Source organism: Taudactylus pleione, unplaced genomic scaffold, assembly GCF_031769625.1.
Source record: "Taudactylus pleione unplaced genomic scaffold, aTauple2 ptg000026l, whole genome shotgun sequence".
Classification (NCBI taxonomy): Eukaryota; Metazoa; Chordata; class Amphibia; order Anura; family Myobatrachidae; genus Taudactylus; species Taudactylus pleione.
The window spans coordinates 29,413,399-29,439,466 of record NW_028284428.1 but is presented as its reverse complement, the minus strand read 5'-3'; the positions used below and the strand labels follow the sequence as shown (position 1 = coordinate 29,439,466).

General features: G+C 36.1%; 1 protein-coding gene across 4 annotated transcripts in view; it reads right to left on the bottom strand.

Annotated features, from left to right (window-relative positions):
- NLGN4X (neuroligin 4 X-linked) overlaps window positions 1-26,068 on the bottom strand; it is a 391,249-nt gene that overhangs the window by 168,210 nt on the left and 196,971 nt on the right. Inside the window, exon 3 of one of the 4 annotated variants that reach the window (XM_088451539.1) lies at window positions 3,367-3,426. The exons of the other annotated variants lie outside the window; for them this stretch is intronic. Within the exon in view, the coding sequence (XP_088307665.1) occupies window positions 3,367-3,426 (60 nt within the window). The remainder of the gene's footprint in view (window positions 1-3,366; window positions 3,427-26,068) is intronic. 4 annotated transcript variants of the gene reach the window in all.

Below are 26,068 nucleotides of genomic sequence, written 5' to 3'. Positions count from 1 at the left end.
CAAAGTGCTACTATGCAACGACCGTAGGTTTTTTTCACGACAGGTTCAATTGTGCTTCAACTGTGACTTTGTACATGTTTAAAACTAATTCATGTGCAGCTAAAGTCGCAGCATTTTATTCTAAATTGATTTTGTTTAATGATGGACTTAGGTTAATATCATCTTTTACAAAGCTTAACACTATTTTAGTAAAAACTGGCGGTGGCAGTGTCTATTGCATGTCTATCAGACCACTTTAGCATTATCTCCAATCAGCTTTTGCATTTTCACCCTTGTAACCACTGATTCATTGAAGTAATAGCTCACATAACATTTTTCCCTGTAGTATTGATGCTGCTGTAGCATTACCCCCCATCCTGTAACCACTGATCCCTGCTTCTAGCAATGTAAGCTGATGTCAACCCTGTTAACATAGATCCCCATGCATCATTGCACCCTCCACCCCATTGGCCAAATATCTTCTTGTAGTATTAACCCCTGCCCCACACCCATATATGCAGTTAGCAGAGGTCTGTGTGACATCCCTCTCTTAGGAGACAGGTCAGTAACCCTGGTGAGGTCTGCGCTCTGAAGGGCTGTTGATCACATCAGTCCCCTATTGAGTGCAGAGCTCTGCCCAGTAGAGTGACATAAGTAGAAAAGTATTTAGAGGGGACCATTAGTTTACTTTTACACAGTTTTGTATTTGGAGCTCCAGAATGCAAGCCATAGACATCAGAGCAGTAAGATAAATCAGTTCTGCAATATGCAGATTTGATTTTGGCTTAAAATTCCTGGGCTAAAGGGGAGACTACAGTTACATTAGATGCAGCTGTGTCACTAGAAGCTGTGGTCACATCCCATGCCAAGCAAAAGGTTAACTCATATCATCAGCTGAAGCTTTGACTTTTTATATATCTAGCTTTCATTGAGGCATAACTAGAATTTATATAATGCCCACATATAATGCCCAAAGGTGAAAAAAAATTGGAATCGGAGATGAATGTACATTCCTAGCATTGCATAGGAATTTATAATTGGTGCCTCTGTGCATGGTGGTATGATTCATACACTTTTCTAAAGTGGGTTATACATATAAATCTTGTTTGTAGAGAATCCACAGGAATACAATATACATCTTTCTGAAAGTCAAAGGTGTAATTTTCCCTAAAGTAAAACTCCTGTGCAGAATTAATTAGCTGAATGTGGCTTATCTCCCTTGCAAGATCATGTCAGAGACTACATAGGAGACAGAGAATGTGAAAGGGTGGTTGGATTGAGAAAACTAGCAGCATATCTACTTTAAGTACTCTTATACAATATAAAGTAGAAAAAGAAATAACTAAACAGCAACAAACCAAAAATGGGCATAGATATATTAAAAAATTTTGTTGTCTATAAGTTATATCAGTTTTTACATACACATTTAATAATATTAATTGGGCTTTTTTTATATCTCATGTTTGTGTACAAATGTAATAAAATATTATATGCTTATAATAAATTGCTATATTTATATATAAATTAAGGTTTCATTTTACATACAAGCAATATAGAGTGCTAATCATTACACTAGTTTAATTATTAGCTCTGATGAACTTAAGTAAATCTGGTGGTAAAGTTAATTAGAATAAATTGATTAAGGACTTTCAAATGTACCTAAATTTACATTTGCTATATTTATTTATGTCATTATTGATTTTGTTATTTGTAAATCCTCAATTTAATTTTTCAGTGTGATCTATTGAAAATGATTTACTCACTGTTGAAAATGTAAGTTCTAAAAACCTATATTAAATTGATTTGTTCATCTCCAAAAGTGAAACTACAGATGTATATTTTTTTCTGCATGATATTGAGTTTCCTTATTTATTTGTTAAAATTATTATTATTTATTGGTTATCAGTTATTTATATAGCACATACATATTCCGCAGCGCTTTACAGAGAATATTTGGCCATTTACATCAGCCCCTGCTCCAGTTGAGCTTACAATCTATATTCAGTACCACATGCTCACACTCATATTCACATGAGGGTTAATTTTGTTGGGAGCCAATTAACCTACCTGTATATTTTTGGAGTGTGGGAGGAAACTGGAGTACCCGGCAGGAACTAATGTAAACATAGGGAGAATATATAAACTCCACACAGTTAGGGCCATGGTGGGAATTGAACCCATGACCTCAGTGCTGTGAGGCAGTAATGCTAACCATTACACCATCTGTGCTGCTGTTATATTTAAAATTGACTGCATTTCTGGAGCCCATACTGTACTTTTCTTTCTTATGACTTCTCCATAATACTGTATATAATTCTAATAGTATATAATTCTATGATGGACATGGGACTATATTATTTCCATTAAATAAGTCTACATTTTACATAAAATTAACTGTATTCATAAATAATAGCTAGGAATTTGCAGACATTTGCCGGCATTTTATATTGAATGTTGGTAGGTATGATGTGTTATGTTAGATTACTTGTCATGCTAAAAGACACATCCACAGTTTCAAGTCTTCAACCACTCATTAATTCCGTGCCTTGTTGTTGTGTATCAGCTTTTCCTTGTGTTTATAAAATGCAGTAAATATTACTCACCACTGGAAATTGCATATGTTGTGGAAAATCTTGATCCAAAAATAATGTTTACCTGTGGTCTAAAGTTCAAGCAATCCAGTCTATGGGGCGTTGTGTGCCTCTGCATCTACTGAAATACTTCCTTATGGCAGTGCATCATGTATGAACAACATACAGTGTGTCTTAAAAAACACTGGCTTTATAATAGCAAGGAAAGCCCCATCTTGCCACTCTCTCCTGTGAATGTGAGATTGCAGACTGTGTTACATGCCCAATCCTAGGTAAAATTCTAATTTTGGGAATGGATTTCACTTGTCATATTACAACCCAAACTAAACGTTGAACAGACTGTCATGTCCAAGTTTAAAAGGTACTTAACTTTTGTTTAAAGAAAAAACTTTGAATTTCTAGCTTAAGCAACATCAGGAATAACAGCTCACTGTACTGTAATTCATTAAAGTTGGTCAACTATGAGTTATATTACCCAAATGCACTCAGTCTCCAGTCTTCTAATATCCTCATAATTTATATTATGGGATATATTATCATGTGTATTATTTTCAATAAGATACATTATAGCACAAAAAATAATAATTATTCATGCATTACATACATAATATGCACTGTTTTATCTTGTTTTGCATATTTTATGCAATAATAGCCTTTTATTCATATAAGTGAAGAAGAAATTTGATCCTTATTAAAGAAGAAAAAATGAAAGAAAATATGTCAGAAGAAAAAAAATCCCAAAATGGAAAAAAAATATTCATGCATCATATTGAGCTTGAATACAAAAAAAAAATACCTTCATCTTCACCTCGGTCATTATTGGCTATATCATCAGCTTGTTTCTTTGTGTTGGCTCCTGAGGGTTACAGTAAGAAGAATAAATGGGAAAAAAGATAATTCAAACACAGTCGGTTTGCAAAAAAAAATTTGAATAAAAAATCAAAGGCAAAATGTTTTAAGAAAAAAGTTTTGTTATACAAAGAAATGTAACGGATGTTACATTGTATACAGTATAAAACATTTTAAATTAAAGATGACAAACCACACTGATGAGAAAATGCAATTCAATTGCAATGAACAGAAGGTGACATGGGGCAAGCTTAATGTGAGAAGGTTAATTCAAATGTCCAATATGTAAAAATACAAAATGAAGAATTTAACAAATGTTAAGATTACTGAAAAAAAATGTAAATAAAAAACGGTAAATGTTCACGACTTAGATGATTCACAGCACACTGTAAAAGTTGCCAAGAAAGAGTTAGACACTTTAGCCATCTCTTTAATGATTGTTCTTTAAAATTAAAACATGATAAGAAAAGGAGAGCATAAAATTGTTATATATATATATATATATATGTATATATATGTATATATATACATATTTCATGACATACCCCTACTTAGTCCAGTTCAAAGAATCAGCATCCTAAACTAAGTTTTGCATTGCTAATATAAATTAATGTGTTTTTTTATAAATAGAATCAAATTTTGACGATCTACTTGGAACGGGATGTAGTTACCATCCTGATGGTTGGAATGCCGGCATTCAGAATACTGGCACTGGAACACTGACAGCAGTCAGAATCCTGGCACCAGAATACTGGCATCCTGACAGTAAATATTAAGGTTAGGGGGAGAGTTAGGTCAACTGTTAGGGGTTAGCATTAGGCACAAGGGAGAGAGATTAGGGCTAGACTGAGAGGGGGAAGGTTAGGGTTAAGCTGCAGGGGGGAGGGTTAGTTTTAGGCTACAGCAAAGGTGGGTTAGGGTTAAAACACTTACCTAATTGGGTCATGATTTTAACTATCTTGATGCATCTGTCGTTATTCTGACTGCCAGCATCCCGAGCTTTGAAATCCCGTAGCCAACCTCTTGGTTTAGCTTTAGTTTGGATTAAAAGGTTAAAACTAAGTCTATAGATTAGCAAGAAAAGTTTGATATAGTTAGGTTCAGTGTTGTCATTGAAAAAATCTAGGCTAGGGTGCTTAAGCTAGGGTGTCTAGGTACTGTAAAATTGGTTTATGGGGGCATAAAATTTAAAGAGTGACATAATGTCACTCATCCAGTGTTTTTAATGTTAGTGCATGCTTAGCACTGGCCACATGAATTAGATGCAGCCAGCAGCTTCTTACATGTGAAGTTACTGGCTGGTGCACTTCAATGGTCCCTAATGGAATGTCAGCTAGCATTAATTATAGATGTTTCAGAATTGTAGTGGTTTTAATATGATATTACAGGGTATCATTTCCATAGAGCTCATAAATTCCACACAAAAAATAATCAACAGGGGGAGGATATAAAACCCTGGTATTGAAAATATAATGTATAAATCAGATTTCCAAGTGTGTGTTTTATTAATCACTTATAGTACTGTTTTTGCCCAATACTGTAAAAGCAAATTATCTATATTTAGCACTGATGAGCCCTAAAAAGTTAAAAACTCTTGGATCAGCACTTTATACAATAACTATGCTTGAGAGCCAGCTGTTATGGACACATAATTTTTTTAATTGACAAGTTAGGAGTAATTTGCATATCTTTATCCACAGCTCTATTAACAGGTTTTAGACCTTCACTCTTTCATTCTTTGGGATAATATTAATTATAACGTTAATTATTATACACTAGCAATGAAAATATGAATACCTTCTTTTACAATATGACCCATACTGTAACAATAATTTAAGTAATGTATATACTATCGTTTAAAAGTTTAGGGTCACCCAGACAATTTCGTAAGTTGCAAAATTAATAGAACATATAGTCAAGTCATTGGCAAGGTTAGAAATAATGATTTTTATTTGAAATATTAATTTTGTCCTTCAAACTTTGCTTTCGTCAAAGAATGCTACTTTTGCAGCAGTTACAGCATTGTAGACCTTTGGCATTCTAGCTATTAATTTGTTGAGGTAATATGAAGAAATTTTACTGGCTTGATGGGCACTTCTTGTGTACCATACAGTCAAGCTGCTCCCACAACAGCTCAATGGGGTTGAGATCTGGTGACTGCAATGGCCACTCCATTACAGACAGAATACCAGCTGCATGCTTCTTCCATAAATAGTTCTTGCATAATTTGGAGGTGTGCTTTGGGTCATTGTCCTGCTGGAGAAGGAAATTGGCTCCAATCAAGCACTGTCCACAGGGTATGGCATGGCGTTGCAAAATGGAGCATTTTACCTTTTACAAATCTCCCACTTTACCAGCACCAAAGCAGCACCAGACCATCACATTACCTGCACCATCCTTAACAGATGGCGTTAGGCTCTCTTCCAGCATCTTTTCACTTGTTCTGTATCTCATAAATGTTCTTCTGTGTGTTCCAACCACCTCAAACTTCGATTCATCTGTCCATAACATAACATAACATTTCCGTTCTTCCTGTGTCCAATGTCTCTGTTCTTTTGCCCATATTAATCTTTTCCTTTTTTTTGGCAAGTCTCAGATATGGCTTTTTCTTTGCCACTCTGCCTAGAAGGCCAGCATCCTGGAGTCGCCTCTTCACTATAGACATTGACACTGGCGATATGCGGGTACCATTTAATGAAGCTGCCAGTTGAGGACTTGTGAGGCATCTATTTCTCAAGCTAGAGACTCTAATGTACTTTCTTCTTGCACAGTTGTGCACTGGGGCCTCCCACTTCTCTTTCTACTCTGGTTAGAGGCTGTGTGTGCTGTTCTCTTAAGGGAGTAGTACACAGCATTGTAGAAAATGTTCAGTTCCTTCGCAATTTCTCTCATGGAATAGCCTTCATTTCTAAGAACAAGAATAGACTGTCGAGTTTCACATGAAAGTTCTCTTTTTCTGGCAATTTGGAGAGTATAATCAAACCCACAAATGTGATGCTCCAAAACTCAACTAGCTCAAAGGAAGGCCAGTTTTATAGCTTCTCTAATGAGCAAACCCATTTTCAGCTGTGCTAATATAATTTCACAAGGGTTTGCAAGGGTTTTGTGATCATCCATTAGTCCCCTAATGTGATTAGCAAACATAATGTACCATTAGAACACTGGATTGATGGTTACTGGAAATGGGCCTCTATACACCTATGTAGATATTCCTTTAAAAACCAGACATTTGCAGCTAGTATAGTCATTTACCATATTAACAATGTATATAAATATATAGCACAGCGCTTATAACACCCAATTGAAAATGAGTATTAAACGGAATACATAAAATATATATAATAATTATTCCTGAGATCAGGAGATTTAAATATCAAAATAATGATATATACATTTAAAAAATAGGAGCAATTGATCCTTCTTTCAATTAAATAAAACACAGAATGGTACACAAAGCAGTAATCAATAATCAAGCCCACATGGAACGATGGTAAATATAAATTGATAAGCTGGAGTCCCAAGTTTTTTGCACTCTGTAAATGGAGGTCTCCTCTTTAATGCTTAATCAGTGAGGGAATAATATCCCAAAATCCTGTGGCTGTTACATGATATTGGAGAATGTCACGCTAAGTTGAATCTGATGTACTTAATCAGAGGAAATAACCGCTGTATGCTCACCATGCACTGGGGTCCGGTACCCTGAGAAAAGTGTAGCGCATTAACAGGCTCAGTGGAATCCCATAAGAGTAAGCCTATGAGCAAGATATGATTGGCTGTCTATGCGGCTAAGGTCCTCCGGAATGATGAGCCAGCTTGCTGCTGTGGCTGAGTGGACAGAGCTAGCGTGACAGACGGGCACAGGAGGTAAAGTGCTGTTGTCTCATGAACAGTGGTGGCCCGTGTAAAGAAGCTGTGTGTCCCAATCTGAATGAGTAACCCAAGGGTAGCTCCAATGAACAGGTGTGAGAAAGTGACAATGACTGACACATTTCCCCAAGGCTCCACCCACGGCTTCGTCAGAGACTAGTGTCACTCTCTAAAATAACAGGTATATATGCGCCCTTCAATCTGAGTTAAAAAGATTCAGCTGAAATGAATCAATTAGTAATTTAAAACACTAAAACATGTAACATGCTGATACATCACGTATACTCAGTTTAGAAGCAATCAGAAGACAATCCAGATGTATAGAAATAAACAATATATACGTATTCTTAATAGAGGATTGCAACATATAAAAGCATATATAAATAGAAAACTAAACATATGATAGAAAGAAAGTAAAAATAAATATAATAATTTAAATAAGAGTTTATCAAAAACACTCAGAGATCTAAAATCAGAAAATAATGAAAATAAAAATGGGGACTGAAAATAGAACCTGAATAATTATATAAATGAATAAAAATATTAATAATAATAATAATAATAATAATAATAATTAATAATTATAATAATAATAGTAAATAAATACATATAATTATATATTGATATACTGTATATACACACATATATCTAAACACATATATGTGTGTCACAAAAATAGATAAAAATAGGATAGGCTGTTCCCATACAGGATTTAATGATATGATGTATTTATTTATAAAGTAATATGTTCATGATGATAATCATCATAATCATGCTACAGGAGGAATTATTTGGAAGAAGAACAGACTAATATTATAAAGCAGTAACCTAAAGAATGGAGTTGAGTTCAAAATTTTCATTGAGACCTTCTGGGTGGAGAGACCCTAAAAAACCTAAATTTTACAAGTTTTTGGAATCTCGTACCCCCTCGCACACTATGGGGGACTGACTCCAGACCAATCAGTTTAAGACACTTGGGATCAGCTCCATGTGCTTCACAAAAGTGTCTAGATACACTGTGTTCCTGATATTTATTGAGGATATTGTGACGGTGTTCCATGAAACGTAGTTTCAAGGATCTATTCGTCCATCCAATGTAAACTTGAGGTTTTATGGATGTTTAGATTAGGGTCTTTCCACCCAGAAGGTCTCAATCATATGTTTAATTTCTATTTATATATGCTTTTATATGTTGCAATCCTTTATTGAGAATACGTATATATTGTTTATTTCTATACATCTGGATTGCCTTCTGATTGCTTCTAAACTGGGTATATGCAACATCTCAGCATGTTACATGTTTTAGTATGTTAAATTACTAATTGATTAATTTCAGCTGAATCTTTTAACTCAGATTGAAGGGTGCAAATTTACCTGTTCTTTGAGAAAGTAACACTAGCCTCTGACGAAGCTGTGGGTGGAGCCACGGGGAAATGCGTCAGTCATTGTCACTTTCTCACACCTGTTCTTTGGAGCTACCCTTGAAGTTACTCATTCAGATTCGGACACACAGCTTCTTTACATGGGCCACCACTGTTCATGAGACAACAGCACTTTACCTTTTGTCACACTAGCTCTGTCTGCTCAGCCTCAGCAGCAAGGTGACTCATCATTCCAGAGGACCTTAGCTATATAGAGAGCCAATCATCTCTCGCTCATAGGCTTCCTCTTATGGGATTCCACTGAGCCTGTAGATACACTATACCTTTCTCAGGCTACCGGACCCCAGCGCATGGTGGCATACAGTGGTTATTTCCTCTGCTTAATTACATCAGATTCAACTTAGCATGACATTATCTAATATCATCTAACAGCCACATGATTTTAGGATATTATTCCCTCACTGATTAAGCATTAAAGACTAGACCTCCGTTTACGGAGGGCAAAAAACTTGGGACTCCAGCTTATCAATGTATATTTACCATCATTTCATGTGGGCTTGATTATTGATTATTGCTTTGTGTACCATTTTGTGTTATATTTCATTGAAACAAGGATCAATTGATCCTATTTTTTAAATGTATATGTCTTTATTTTGATATTAAAATCTCCTGATCTCAGGAATAATTATTATATATATTTTATGTATTCCTTTTAATACCCATTTTCAATTGGGGGTTATGAGCACTGTGCTGTATGTTTCTAGTTCTCTGTATTCTTTCTGGACTACAGGAGGCCTGACACTCCTCCTCACAGCTGCTTTTACTTTGTTGTAATTCTAAGCGCCATCTCTGAGAGTTTCCTTTATATTAACAATGTATAGAGTGTATTTCTGATTAATTTTATGTTATCTTCATTGAAAAAAACAGTGATTTTCTTTCAAAAATAAGGAAATTGCTAAGTGACCCCAAACTTTTGAACGGTAGTGTATAATAAAGTCAAGGTATGCAAATAACAGATTTAAAATATCAATTATAAAATCTTGCTTTGTGTGATTTTTACATGCATTGTTTAAACATGTATACAATTCTAATGTTCTTCTGAAAGTATACAATGCACAGGTTTGTAGTTAATTACAGAGATCATGAAAAATCTATCAACAACAAATTGATGATTACACTGTTGTTTCTTATTCACATCCTCTTATATCACTGAATCTACAACAGTGTTTTCGTTTCAAATGAAACAAGGCCCTCATTCAGAGCCGTACGCTCTGAGCAGAGCGCACGCTCTGAATGAGGGCCGTCCTCCATAACTATGGAGCGTCCCCCTGGACGCTCGTATAGCTGTGGGTCTCCACCCACAGCCTATACGAGCATGCAGTTTGATGGCCGCGATGGTCGTGACCATTGCGACCATCGAAACTGCGAGCCGGAGCCTGCGGTTGAGGTTTTCAACCGCAAGGCCCGGAGTGATTTTGGCTCTATCAGAGCCAAAATCACTCCCATTGACATCACTAGTGATGTCAGTGGGCCGGCTTCTGAAGGGAGGCGTTCCCTTGGGAACGCCCCCGTCAGGGAGGCACGCCCCCGGCACGTCCACCAAAGGGGGCGTGCTGTCAATCAACATCGACAGCACGCCCCCTTTGATCAGACACAACGAGCAAAGGACTTTCCTTCGCTCGTCGCATCTGTCGCATGCGCACGACGGAGCTCCCTCCATCGTGCGCATGCTCAGTGCAGACCATCGACCCACTTGCGAGCGGACAGCCGCTTGCGAGTGGGTCTGAATCAGGGCCCAAGATGCTTATAAAATATGCTGAAGAAAGACATAATATATTCTAACATTTTTCCTGTTTAATAGATGTAAAAAAACATACAGTACAATAAAATGTAAAAAAGGAAATAAAAAGTAGCTAAATAAAAATATAAAAATTAAGTAATAATTAACTTGATGTACAGCAGGGGTAGTCAACATGTGGCCCTCCATATGCTGTGATGCTAAAAATTCCTGCATGCTCTGCTACAGTTGCAGAATGCTGTAATTGCAAAACTGTGACATGGCATGCTGGGATATATAGTTTCACAGCAACTGGAAGGCCGCATGTTGAATACCCCTGCTGCAAAATTTATTATATTTATCCTATAATATCTATCTATCTACAAATGTGAGTTTAGCACACTAGACTCTGGATGTGGCTGTGTGAGACTCTCCCGAAAGGCAAAGCTGGTCTCCTGTTCTCATCACATTTATCTAGTACAAGCAGGAGGTGACAGACTTACAGATGTGCCCAGTTACATTGCAGCTGATCACATCACAAACGTGCGCATGCATCGTGCCATACGATTCCCCACACCTCCATATGCTATGGTACGCTATGGTGTGCACTGGGATCACACCATTAATTTCTCTGGAGGTGTGGTCGCTTACGCAGTGCGCGGTTTGCGGGCATGTGTCTGGTGCTATGCAAGGTGTGATTTGCTGCACCATTGATAACACTATAGCTGGGCATATCTGTAGGTGGATGAAAACATGAGTTTGACACCTGTCAATCAGGAAAGAGCTGGGGCAGAACAATGAGATTAAAAGGCTTGTATTTCCTGTGGGTGGATCTGAATAGAGATGTGAAATGTTAGATTAGGGCTAAAGATTGCCAGATGTATTTATTTTTTAATATTGTTTGCCATCCTGGCTCTAAATTGTAATATTATTTCACAAGAAAAGGTTGTAAAAATGCCCAGAGGAGAGTTAGTTTGATATTCTAGTTACATATTTTTGCTGTGAACCCAAAGATGCTTTTTTAGATGATAGATAGGCACTTGACAATCCACACTTGAAGCAAAAAATTCTAACTTGACTTGTATAGGCCTCTCGTGGAGCTCTACATTTTCATAAGTGACAGTTTCATAGAGAAGCTAGATAGGTCACTGTAACTGTAATTTAACTAACTCCTTGAGAAATGGTTCCAACTTGAAACTGGTTTTCCAGTGTGAATGATTTATACTTTAATAATAGATTTGATTAGGTCATGACAGAACTCTTCAGAGATGTATTATGCTATGCTCCACTGAGTAATGTTTATTGAAATTGCAACAAATGTGTATAGATTCAGATTTTTGCAGCAGATAAAACAAACACTGAGGTTCCCTTTAAGTCCATACCAAACCTCAAAAAAGGTATAGATCTCCCAAATGTCCCTATGTTTGAGAATGACCAGATGAAAATGTTGACAGCAAGGAAAATAAGGGATCCAGCTACTGAACTAAGAACTAAGCTGCAGGAAAGTCACAGTTTTTCCATGAGACTGTGATAGTAAACAAGAATGTAGTATTGGCTTTAGTTCATTTAAGAACTCATTTGCTTCCAGTACAATGTTGCCCAATGGAGTGACCAAACGACTACACAAGTTTCAGATTGTCTACATAAAATAAATATTTTTTAGTCCAGTTTGTATTTTATTTAACTTAAGTAAGGGTGGCCATGCTATACATATCCCCAAAAACAATGTATTAAAATAAAGAATAAATATTTTTTTTTCCTTTCCAAAAATAAAAAAAAAAGCATGCTTGCCTGTCACCTATAGTTTTCCTGGTTCAATTTAATAGCTGAGGGTATTTTGCAATTGAAAAATGTACTGATGCAAATTCCTTTGAAAACAATGCAGTCATCCACAACTAATTGAAATAGAACAGTTATCTCATATCCCCTTCTGTGTGTCTGCTTTACATATTAAACAGGTATTGAAGTTGTTGATTTTATTTTTTGTAAACTTTGTAAGATGTTGGTTTGAACATTGGCAAATACACATCCAACTATTAAAATATTAATTTCAAAACTAGCAACCAGAATATTTTTTAAAACGATCTATTCCAGGATTACACCTTTGTTCATTAATCCTTTAAATTTAATTTTATATATTCAGAACCTCCTGATTTTTATTCTGAGTTGATATTTATGCCATTCTAAGTTAAATCATTTAACTGAAATGTATGCCAAGTTTAAATCTGTTGCACTCCAAATAAACAAAGCTCTTAAGCCATCCTGTACCAAATGCTGTATGCAAATATTACAGAACTGAAGCCAACTTAAATGATTAAAGGGTAGACATGTTAACATCATTTAGTTGACGGTGACTAAGAGGATTTATGCCTACTCTCTAGAAAGAACATCACGATTTGCTATAAGCTACAAATGGGACCATATTCAACCATCAGACTATGAGACCATGTACACATTTATATGTAATTACCTTTGTTCAATGAGATACAGATAATATATACTGACAGTTACTGACAATTTTAAGTCTACTATGCAATGGCAACTGTTTGAAGATGTGAATATGATATGTGACATAACCTCTGAGCAGGGGTTGCTTTCAGGTAGATATCCTTGGCATATATGTAATTGGTGCAGGGTGTGCAGTGCTGGATCCAAACTGCACACCCTGCACTCATATTATATAATAATGTACTTACCTCTGCAGAGTCCAGCATGAGCCAACACTGCAGACAGAAATCACTGGGAAAGTGAAGCATACGCGCATGCACAGTGAACTCTGTCACAAAGCCAGAGTCTACTGCTTAAAAGGAGGGGTCTGCATGGACACTGCCCCCCCCTATACACTTAAACTGCCACTATTGGCACCAATATATAAAAATACAAAAAAAGTTATTTTTATGATGCAATCTCCCAGCTTTCATACCACATTAATTCCTGCCACCAATTATTTTAGATGTCATGTAGATTTTTTTTTTTTTAAGTAGCTAAGGATTTATCAAATCTTCTAAAGAGGATGAGTGGAGGTGTTGCTGCCCGTAGAATGTCCATAGATTCTAGTTATCATTTGCTTAGTACATTTAAAAATTGACAAATAGAAAATTCTTTTGAAGATTTGATACATATTCCCTTTAAAATAATAATGTGAAAATCTGCTACACATACAATATTCCAATTTAATTTTTTTTGTATCATCTTTCAGACATGCCAATGATTGTGTCAGGATCTCAAATAGCAACAATCCAGCCATCTTCCATCATTTCAACTCAGTCCCTTTCCTTTGCAGTTTAAAAAATTTAAATCAAATCAGAATGTTCAACTGAAAATATTCAAGGACAGCAATGTTTTCATTCTATCAAACTGCATTAAAGACAGGTATGTGAAGGGCTGCATCATGGTACATAAATTCTGTTTGTCATCAAGTAGACAGCTAGGATAAGAAAAAGTAAGACATGACAGGCAGGTAAACTGTATTGAATTATTCTCTTGCACATAAACTTTAGAATTTCATTAAGGGCTTAGGATACATTTACAGTATGTAATATGTGAGATATATAACAGGATTGTAGGATGACAAAGACATTCATTTACATCTTGGTAGATTATTCTTTATGAAAAAAAATGTTATCATGGGAAGTAAGCTAGACATTAAAAAAAAAAGTATACATAGAACAAATCTCTTGCAGTTATGTCTGCCAGCTGTTGGAGACTCAAGGGCCAAAATAATTTACCAGTTGATTTGAATGTTCTAGTCATGGTCCAAACAAAAATAAATTAAGATAAACAAAATTAGCATTGGCTGCAAACTTGTTCAGTTTGCTGTGATTTTTTTTATAATTAAATTAGGTTGTTATTCAAAATCAATATTTCTAAATTTAATTTTAACAAATCCACCTACAAGCAATGTTCTATGAGCAAACATCCATATTCCAGGCCTTGCACTTAAATTTATGAAACTTTAAATATTGAGGTCAAACCTGCTGCTTCGTTAATGTACCCCTTTGTGTCACATAACAACAAATGCACTTCAAATAGAAAAAAACTCCTTGCACCAAATATTTTACTATGTGTCACCAAAAGATACTGTATAACCACCAATACTACATATATTTTCCATATAATAATTATGCACTATGACCTGAGATGTCCGGTCTTCATCATGCACATTTTTCTTCCCACAACTTGCAAAATATTTAGCATCGAGAGGTTTGGCTGTGTCAGTCATCCAATAAATGTTCTTGGCACAAGAAAGGTTAATAATGTTAAACTTAAAATGATCCTTTTGGCCACTGCAAATAAAATTGCAATTGCAGAGGTAATTGGGAATGAGTATATCCTGAATGACAAGTTTCTTGTATATCAATGGTTTTAAATGTATTATATCAGTAAATGATAATGTTTCCATTCAATATTATTCTGTTGAACCTCTAAATCTGTATCTGATTTTAGAAAATTATTTTGGTTCAATCTCCTTTTTTTAGGTTATAGCTTCTCTCAGATAATAATAGTGATTATGCTGAAACATCCTAACTGTATGATATGCTTTCAAGCTGCAAAATGATGGTTGATCTCATCATTTGGGGTAAGGACAAAATAACATTATTTATTTCCTATCTGACCATGCACTTAGTTTACCAAATTGGATACATTTGTCACTGAGACCAAGTGTCAGCTGTCAGTGCAGCTGATGAATGACTACATGTACAGGCCAATAGTGGTAATGTGTTGGCCAAATTTACAGGCATGCCCACCAAACCAACAAAAATGATGAATAAATATAATTTTTTCAATATTTTTCCACATTGTTACATTCACACATTCAGAACCATAACAGACAAGTAGTATAAAAATCAAGTAAGCTGGTTCTCCTAGTTGTAGAAATACCAAATATTAGTTGATTCTATAAATATCTTAGGGAAATCTCATGAAGTTTAAGTTTTTTTTTACACTCTTTTTAACCAAGAGATACTTTTAGAAGTCATTACATGATTAAAAAGTTCCCCCAATTTAATTATTAATATCCCATGCAAGTTAGATGACCTACTATAGCTATCAGAAGGAAATCCTGAACGATTTCACATGGTGATGTCACTGGGATATTTTATGCTCACTGCCCTCACTAAAATTAGGATTTTCACACAAAGGGGTAGATGGATGAAGCAGTGAAAAGAGTGGAGAAGTTGCCCATGGCAACTAATCAGCTTTGAGGTTGTATTTCTCAAGTACATTCTATAAAATGATAGGTAGATGCTAATTGGTTGCCATGGGTAACTTATTCACTAGAACAGGTCTCCACTCATTTCACTGCTTCATACATCTACCCCTTTGTTAGCTTGCCGGGTCTAACTTTTTATTCTGAACAATATAGAATATATTAGATATATTGATATCCCCAGTCAATATAGATTATTATTCCAAGAGAAATCTGTACAGGCTTTTTGTAAACCTTTAGTATATTAGTAATAAAAAAGGGTGTAAAGACAGTATTTGAAATTAAAAGGAATATAAAACTCTGGCCTCATTATTATATTTATTTAATTTAACCTGAAGGCTTAAAAGCAATAAGACAAACCTGCCTGGAGAGGGCACACTTGTTCAAGATGTGAGCCAATCACATGACATTCACCTTTAAACCTGGAACTACTGCTTATCCTTATAGCCAATCAAAATAAATATTGCAATGGAGATATCCAGGATGGGTGAGGATACATTGCAATATTAGCTATAGACAGAAGTAGTGCACCTTGAATGCTTACAAATTCACATTCTATCAGCACTTTGATAAAGGTCAATTCAATTAGAGCTAAGAGTTTGCACTTGTATTCAGCCTTTATACAGCCCTCACTAATACCAAACTTTGCACAAGCAAAGATGAAAATGTACTCTCTGCTGGTGCTTCAAAAAGAGACTTGCTTTGTTTCCTGTTTATTGACTTCAGCTACGTCCCTTATGACTCAACCTTCACCAACCCATCAACCCATCCCTGCAGGACTAAAAGGCTTGGCTAATCATGGTAAGTCTTTGATAGTTAACCTAGCCAAGTTGTTATTTCCTCAGAGTAACCACCACTGAGGCACTATGCTATTTCATATACATACTAGAGATTGTGTATAACTATGCTAAACAATATGAAGCAAGTAGCAGCTAAGAGTGGTTGTGCACGTGATTCTGGTGGTCGGGATCCCGGCAGTCAGAATAGTGACAGTCACAATCCCGACAGGATTAGGTAAGCATCCTAACTCTCCCCCTCCCCCTAAATCAACTTTCCCACAGACTAACTCTAATAACCCTCACCTCCCAAAGCCTAACCCTTCCCCAGCAGCATAACCCCCCCTGCAGCCTAACTTTAGCCCTCCCCTAGTGCAAAACCCCAAACCTAACCCTCCCCCTAACCCGAATACTTACTGTTAGATGTCAGCAGGATTCTGGAGCCGGATTATGAATGTGGTCAGGATTCCGGCACCGGTATTTTGTTCACTAGCCTCCTGACCGCCAGGATGCTGACTACATCCAGTTAGAAGACAGTAAATGAAATGCTTAACATGCTTCATTCACATGCTTGGTACTGTATAACGTATGCTGCATGGTGCCTTTTATTACAATTAATACAATTTCCTTAAACTATTTGTTTCTAAGCTTTTGAAAACAAAAGGATAAAATTAAACCAGGAAATGCTACTAGAGTATGTGCGGGACACTCCATAGGAATTACTTAACTTTTAATAACATATGAAAAAAAAAGGGAAATATAATAGCTCACAGGTTGGTTGCACGGCAACCTTTAAATGGTAATCAATTCACCTGTGGCTAAGCTTTTCTATAGATAACATATGTCAGAAGAACATTGGGATTGAGCCTCTCTATTTCATGCTACAGTTGCTGTATACAAAACTACTTCTTAATATATAAACTTCATGTATGATAAATATATTTACTTCCCTGTAATTGTTGATTTGTTTGATTATTTTATCTTAAGCAATCTCATTCAGTCACTGATCAACTTATCATATTTAGTGAATGGCTACCAGGACTCTCATCCTTAAGGGAGGTCTGCCCATGCAGAGGAGAAGCCAGCTCCCTTTGGCAGTGGCTACTGGCTTCCCCCTGATTCTTTGATCAAATAACAGTATCCATACTACTGGGCATCACCATATGTTTAATGGCGGTATTACAGCCAGTATCCCTTATATTACATATATTTTATACACTATATAAATATATATATATATATATATATATATATATATATATGGTTTGTAATTACACATTGTGTGAATATTTAATGTTCCTTATGGTAAAATAACACATGTAATCATAGTTTATGTCCTACCTATATGCAGGATATCTGTTTCTGCTCATAAAGATTTGATATCTGTGAGGTGACCAAATAAGCTGGAGCTGGATACTGTATATAAGTGCAATAATTACCATTACCATGAGCCAGTTTCATCTTACACTGAGTGAATCCATAACATAGTGATCCACTCATATGATAATTGTTTAATTATGCATGAGAACACTCTAAGGTTGCCTTACAGCCAGCCCTGGAGCATTTATATATTATTTTCTATGATTTATAAATAATATGTTAGCTTTATTTAAATCCAGTTATTATCAGGATATTGTTGAAATTTGAGAAGACATGCCAGTACACAGGTTGTGTTTATATTTATTTTGTGGACTTTTTCCTATCCAGGATGTTCCATGACATCTCTTTGACACACACTCTCGTCCTCGTACACTGTGGCTTCAGTTCATTGGATGAGGAGGTTTAAAGGAAGATGCCAGTCAGCATTAGGGTTAGCTGATTTGAAAAACCTTTACGCATTAAACACGTCAGCATTTGCTATGCTGCATTGGTGCTGCATTAAATATTGTAAATACTTGTGTATGATTAATGGGACTTCATGTGACTTATATCAACTACATAGTAACATGTGCATGATTAACAAAACCTGAACATAATTGTGCTAGAAACTGAAAGCTGGATGAAGTGAATTTACAGCCCACAGCGGGTGATATGTTCAAAAGTTAATCATCCACTCAGCACAATTAATTACATTTGTTGTGTTATCTCTGTATGTGAATATCTAGTCCTTTGCATTTTGAACATGTAAATACTCAGTTCTATACATAGCTTACTGACAGCATCCTTTATTTAAGGTGTACATTTGTTACACTGACTGAATCAATCAGAGGTAATCATGATCATTATGATATGAAAAAAAATCCTGCCAGCAATTAATAAACCTTCAACTTTTAAGGGAGCAATTTTACTGGATAGAAATGAATTGATCATATTTCAGTTCAATTACCTTTTAATAAGTTATTATTAGGATTATATCCTGTTTTGAACTACATACTATCACATTTCTAAATGGAAACACCCAATAACCTTATAGACTTAATTTGAAACATTGTAAACCTATAAACTGTTTTGGATGATACATTGTAACAATTTCCTTTCAAGATCAGTAACAACAAATAAACCATTTCAAATTAGTTGATTTATACAAAATATAACTAGAGATCAGCAGCAGTCTTATAACTGCTAAGTGGGTTTACTGAGCAAAGAATATATGATTGTCAAATGAAGACAATCTCATACAGTGGCAATATATAATATCTACTGTCTCATTTTGTTTAGATTTTATTCTGCACAAGTATACCAGTGACAGAATAGCATCTTTTTAAACACACACTTCACTTTCCTTTAATTAATTCTTAAATACTTATCTTTCAGTGTGGATCTCTTATAATGAAAACATTTTTTAAATTTATGAAATAATAAAAGTTATATTTTAATAAGATATACATTTCTTGGTCTACAAGTGCATTGCTGCGACTACTTTTTCTCTTTTTTCTCTGTTGATTGTTTGACCAAAAAATTAAGCTGTAGCAAATCCATATTAGAATATTAAATAACACTATTAATATAAATACATAAGTAATTGAATAGAAAACTATATGAATTAATCTGATTACCAATTTTTTTAGTCAGGAATTTTTCACTTGTTTTTAAGGATAACATCATCAGCATAGAGCGCTATTTTGTGATCCTGGGGTCCAACAGAGATACCAGAAATATTTGGGTTCAAGCGGATTCAAGAAGCTAGAGATTCCTTTATTATAGTGAACAGAAGAGAAGAGAGTGTGTAGCCCTGCAAGTGTCAGGGTCGGAAGGACAGAGGCCAAGGAATTATGATATAGTGCTGTGAGACCTTTATAAAAATTTCCTCCAAACCCATGCTCAATAAGGTCAGATATATAATAGGCCAGTCTACTCAATATAAGGCCTTTTTTGGCATATGGGACCACCACCATTGCTGACAAGGATTTTTTGTGAACTATATGAAGAAGATCAATGAGTTGTCTGGTGTTATCAGAAGCTTGCCAATTTGGTATGAAGACAATCTGGTCCAATTGGACCAGGGAAGCCATGGCCAATCCCAGTCTCAGCCAGAAATTTGGTGAGGAGTGTAAAGTCCACATTTAGAAGTGAGATAAGCCTAAAGGGTCCCAGATCCAGGGGATCCCTGTCAGACTTAGGTATAACTACTTTGGTAGCTCTGGTTGTGGGCTCATCAAGCTTTTGCCCTGTATAATTAAACAACATGAGGAGCATGTGAATCAGAAGCACCAAGAATGTTATATACAGTAGCAGAGGATAGTAAAGCCACCCTGTCTCAAAAATATGATTTGCATTCCATCCTGATCTTGCAGATTATTGTGCTTCATCTCTGAACCAATTCATGTGTGGTTAAAGTTGCAATCTAAAAAAGAAATAAAAGGTCCGTCTCTCAACCTATAAATATAAATATATCTATTTCTGAAACTGGCAGCTCCGATCAGCTGGATCTGCAACAGTGCTGTCCCTGCTGTGGGGATAGGCCAGTGCCAGGCTGTAGCTGTCGATAATGACAGCTACAGCGGGCCGAACCATCAGGCAATATGACTGTTCATACATGGCCCATGCTATTGGTGCTGCTATCTTGTAGATAGCAGCGCCGATAATGACAGGGGTGCATAGCGCCCCTGTCATTTACCACTCAGACCCCCTACCATACATCGGGGGGAAGCGGTAACAGCACACATAACGTGCACTGATACCGCTTCTGGTCTTCATACAACTCCCCCATTGTGCCATAACGGGTACGGCTGGTTACATAGTTAATCATTTTTATCTTGGACGGACTGTCTTACCTACACATTCTGGAGGACATACCAGTTCTTAGCTCATTTGAGACATCCATTGTTTTTGGATTAAATCCATACCGCCATGGGTATCAGGACAGTTAGCATTGCTACAACTGTGTATGGTAAACATTCACCAGCTGTGTCAAAATCCCGGCATAAAAAATCCTCTTTAATCATCCGTGCACTGTCCCACATTACAGAGCTATATATCCTGTATTGACATTGTGAGTCAATACATTTAATTCAAGAACACTGCATACCACATTTCTGTTATTTATTGTATTATGTCTATTGATTTTTTTAAATTGTTCTCATAGTATCTATTGGTCTTTTTCAAACAAGCGCTTCAACAAAGTTGCAATCTAGCCTCTATAATACACTGTGAGTGGCTTTTCGCTGAATTATCAGAAAAACTGCACATGTGCAAGACCCGTTTGGTTCATGTGCAGAATGGGTCCTGCAGTCTTGCTCTCAATATCCCCCAAATTGCAGCATGATTGACATGCTACACCATTTAGGGGTGAAGCTGGGGATATGCCTGGCCAGCATTCCCAGAAATGGGGGATCGTTGAGGCTAGGGTCTATGCCGGTGGACACAGATTTCCTGGCCTAGTCTGCTGCCAACCTGAGTAAGTTGCACCTTACTCAGACTGGCCAGTGCTTCACTTGAATCGCTATAACTGTCAGGAGAAATATGCTACCTATAGAAGCCTCCTGCAGTATTTTAATATTTGCTGGATTTTATAGCACAGCCGCTTCTTTACAACTGTACAATACCATCTGGACCAGAATCGGGCCTATACTGCATAAATCAATTAGATACTATTTCAAGTATTTCAAGTACAGGTTGAGTCTCCTATATCCAAATATTCCGAAATATGGAATATTCGGAAATACGGAATCATTTTGGCATTACTGAGATAATGAAACCTTTGATTATTGATGGTTCAATGTACACAAACTTTGTCTAAGGCACAAATTATTAAAAATATTGTATAAGATTACCTTCAGTGGCTAAACATTTTAGGGATGCACACCATAGTTTGTCATCCCTTAGGTATAAAATGATAGATTGTATACCAGAAAGTAAGCGTGGAGGGGATAGATCCAAAGTCCTTTTACAAAAGGAGGCATGGTGGATCTATAATTTGGAAACTATTAGTCCTAAAGGTCTGAATGAACAATGTATTCTGTATTGCTTTATTTGAATATAGATGATAAATTTGATTGATTAACATTTATATGTTTAATAAGCTTGAATTAAATATAGAGGGAACTTTGTTTCTTCCTCCTATATGGTTTTGGGAGGGTTCTCCAGTATCCTTTATGATAATATTTCTCATTGTTTAAATGTGGATTTTTTGCATCTATTATTGTACTCAGTATGTGCTCTGTTATTGACTCTCTATTAGATTGTATTGTTTTTTCACTTTGTTTATAGTTGCCTAGCAACTAGCCATGCATGCTGAGGTCAGAGAGCAGCAACGGGGCTCTGGGACGGCACTGATGTCAGAGATTCAGAGGCTTGTTTGCACTGTGGGTGATGAGCGTCTCGCAGCGATGACGTCAGCTTGCCGCGATGGAGCACCGGGACGGTGCTGGCAGGTGTCAGCGGGAGGCTCGTTTGCACTGGGGGTAAGTGGTGTTGGGTATATAAGTATGTACCTATGCTTTTATGTGTTATGTCCTGATGAAAATTCTTTAATAGAATTAAAATGTTGACGAGCTGAGGCTCCGAGTGGGATTTTTTTTGATGCTTTGTTTGAGTGCCACCTAATTTCTTTTTTTGACTATATATACATATATATTTATAGTATATATATATATATATATATATATAACAATCCAACAGGACAGCACTCAGTAGACTTCAAACCATAAAAAGGTCCTTTAATATTCCAATGTTTCGGCTGTCCCTGACAACGGGGGAAACCTCGAAACGTTGGAATATTAAAGGACCTTTTTATGGGTGAAAGTCTTCTGAGTGCTGTCCTGTTGGGATGTTATATTGAGTCTGGATACTCTGGAATGGCACCTTAGCAAGAAAAATTTACCCTGATTGTGAGTGCCGAGTAGTCTGTGAGATATATATATATATATATATATATATATAATGAATACTATAAATTCAGCACCTTGCCACTGTTTTAAAACCTTGTGCTGATTGCCTTATGTAATGACTTATTTGAGGCCAGTTGCATTATTTGAAAACAACAGTTCAAGAAGATGAAGCAACTCTGTGTTGAGGAACTGCACTGAAGTCTGTATAATTAATAAGTAAAAAAAAAAAGTTCATGGGCTGACCATGCCCCGCTAGTGGCTGGTCTCTTTTCTCTGGTAAGTGGCAATGCCCCTTCAGCAGATTACTGCTGTGAATGAGCCCTTATCATTACATTTCTCCTGTGGGCCCTTCATGCCCCAGTCTGACATTAACTGCATAGAGGTTACAGACTTGTTTAAAAATGAATAGTGAATAAGCACTTGTTATCTGAGTTCATTGCAAGTCATAAATTAGAATGCAGATTTACAAAAAATTAAATTTAGGATTTCAAAAGCCATCCTATTTGATTTGTGTATTTTTAGTAAGCGCCCTTTTGTATGCATCTTCCTGTACTTTTGCCCTCTGACTAACAGTTCCAGCAATGATATTTGACACTGCTAGTTTGAAATTTTACCATGGAATTATTACAAACACTGAGTAAAAACAACAGATAACTTAAGCCGTGTATCCACTTGTAGATATAAATGAGCAATTGAATGATAACTACATGGGGGGCCCAATCAGTGTGATCCCTCACCCCAAGAGGCAGAGGAGAGGAGACTAAAAAAAATGTTTGCTGCTGATGAGGGTGTGGGTGCCTTCCACATGGAAAAGGTTGAGCCTATGGTTGCTGGTTTCCCTACCCAATTTGGATTTATTTGAGGAAAAGAGCAATTGGAATTACCACCAACAGATCTGGACCTGGCAGCTTCTTTAATTAGAAATACCACTGGAATACTTCCATCAAATAAGGGTACGCATATTGCGAGGACACCTTGCTAAAGTAACCAGGAATGGTAACATCTCTATCTTCTTAATATTGCTGGACATTATACCGGGACCTAATTTCCCTATGCACTTTTCCCCACAGGGAATTCTTTCCAAGGGTGGGATACCACAGTCAGCTTAATGCTGAATACCAGCAACTATTTTCAGTTTGTTTTATTCTGTATGTGTTTATCACTGCTCCCAGATAAGAAATGATAGTTATTAATGTGTCTAATAAATGTTTTTTAAACAAGCCATGTATATTTACATTTAATACTGTATTTGTTATAGGGTTACTTTCTCAAACCCCACTCTAGATATCACATATGCCCCATATGAGCGCTGTTATCTATTTTTTTATTGACTTATCTATTGAGGTGAGTAACAGCTGCTTCTTGACAAGCGCCACTCCCTTTTTCTTTTAGAGGAGAGGAGACTCCCCCCCTTTTGGTGCCCATGAGCACTACACATTATGTATATTTATATTATTTGAGCCCCCATTTGGCATGTTACTTTTACACTAGCTAAAGAAGGACCAATTCCCTGAGCTTTGTTTTCTTGAAACCTCACTGGGCCCCTTGTGCACATAGTACTCATTTGATCAGTTCTATTTATATGCTGGAATTTACTGTATTAATTACATTGGATCATTTGTGTATACTAGATTTGTTTCTGGTTCTACCTTTTTCCCTTCTCTCTCTTCAGTGCAGCCTCTCTTTTTCACCTTTTCTCTCTCCCCATCTTACTCCATCTCTCTCTTATACCTCATTTGTTTATTTCTATTATCAGCACTTGATTTTATAATATATCCGAGGCATCACCTTTTTTCTTTTCAATTTTAAACTTATATTTTTTGGGATGTCCTTGCCTTTTCTCCTCTACAAAGTGATTTTTCTTCTCTGAATGTGACCTTTACATTCCTGTGCAGCTTTTATCTTTACTGTTACACATTTTAGTTGTGGATAATGTTATGATGTTGTTATAGATAGTTGAGATAGTTTGGAAATAACTAAAGTGTTTGTAGACTGTAGATTTGTGTTACTCTCGAATTCCCTGGAAGTAGCAACCCAGACACTGCTTGGAGGGGTCAGAGTACAGACCAGCTGTCATTAAATTTGAACGTGATGACATAACTTTTATCGCTCTTCAGCTTCATATCTATTGAAAAATATCTACTTGTAGGGTGCAAAAATTTTACATTCAAAGTAGTGGCTGATTATTGCTGACAGAGAATATGTGATAATCAAATCAGTTCTTCTGGTACAAACTAAACTTTAAATATCTCCCTTTTTTGTTTAGCTAGCTTGCACTAACCAAATAATTGTCTGGTCAATCCTGCGCCTCTTATATGGAGGGACACAATTTTGTTTCCCTGCTTCCCAGCTGTTGTCACCATCTTATCTCATTAATCCTTGGGCTTGCTTGTAAAACAAAGGTGCAACTATGGCTATGCTTTTTTCCACATTGAATCACAGAAGACTGGTGTCTATCAATCAGTTAAAATAAATGTATTTGATTTCATGGATTTTCATCTTCAAAATGCACATTAACCCTGTAACCTTACAATATCTAGAATTCTCCCTAAATACCCCAATTAAGAGGGCAATAAAAAAAAACATTTCATCAGGTTGACACCAAGGGAGAGAGCAATTTTTTTATGGCAATTTAAAAATTGTCACAAAACGCAGCATTTCTCTGATGGTTTTAATGTCAGTTTTGTCAAATTTATAACCAGTGTTTTGGAGGGTGAAAATTAAATCTTTGGCAAAGTATGATAATTTCTAAACCCACCAAACTGCTGGCAAATTGTACCAAATGTCTATTTGGTCACTTCAAACTACCGGAGATTTCCTTTGAATCTTCCATTTAAAAAATCACTTTTTTTGTATAGGCAATTTTCATTGGGCTTAAAAAAATCACCATTTAATCCAAAGAAGCCAATTAAAATACTGCCCACATATGTTTTATTTTTTATGAGGAGCTGTGTTACAGGAGAGAGGCATTTGTTTGAACATTATAGCAGATAAACAATAAATATGCCCCTAGTCCTTCCAGAACACTTCCTACTGTATGATGGCCATGTTGCCAATCCCACAGTGGCATATATATGTGTATGCCCTTCCTGACCAATGAGATGGTGTTTTAGCAATCTCATCTCTCCTTACCAGTTCTCTTGTAGGATTTTTTCCACATTTTTAGAAGGTTTTCCTATGAATTTGTCGACATTTTGAAAAAAATCAATGAAAAAAAATCTGGCAATTTTATCCAAGAAAAATGAAAAAATATTGATTGACCATTCATCAAGTGGCCTTTTTCAGGTGATGCTGCCTTTGGAAAAGTAGTAATTTAGACTGAATCACTTTTTGAAAACTGTCTTCCAAAGTCTGATTCACTCTCCAAAA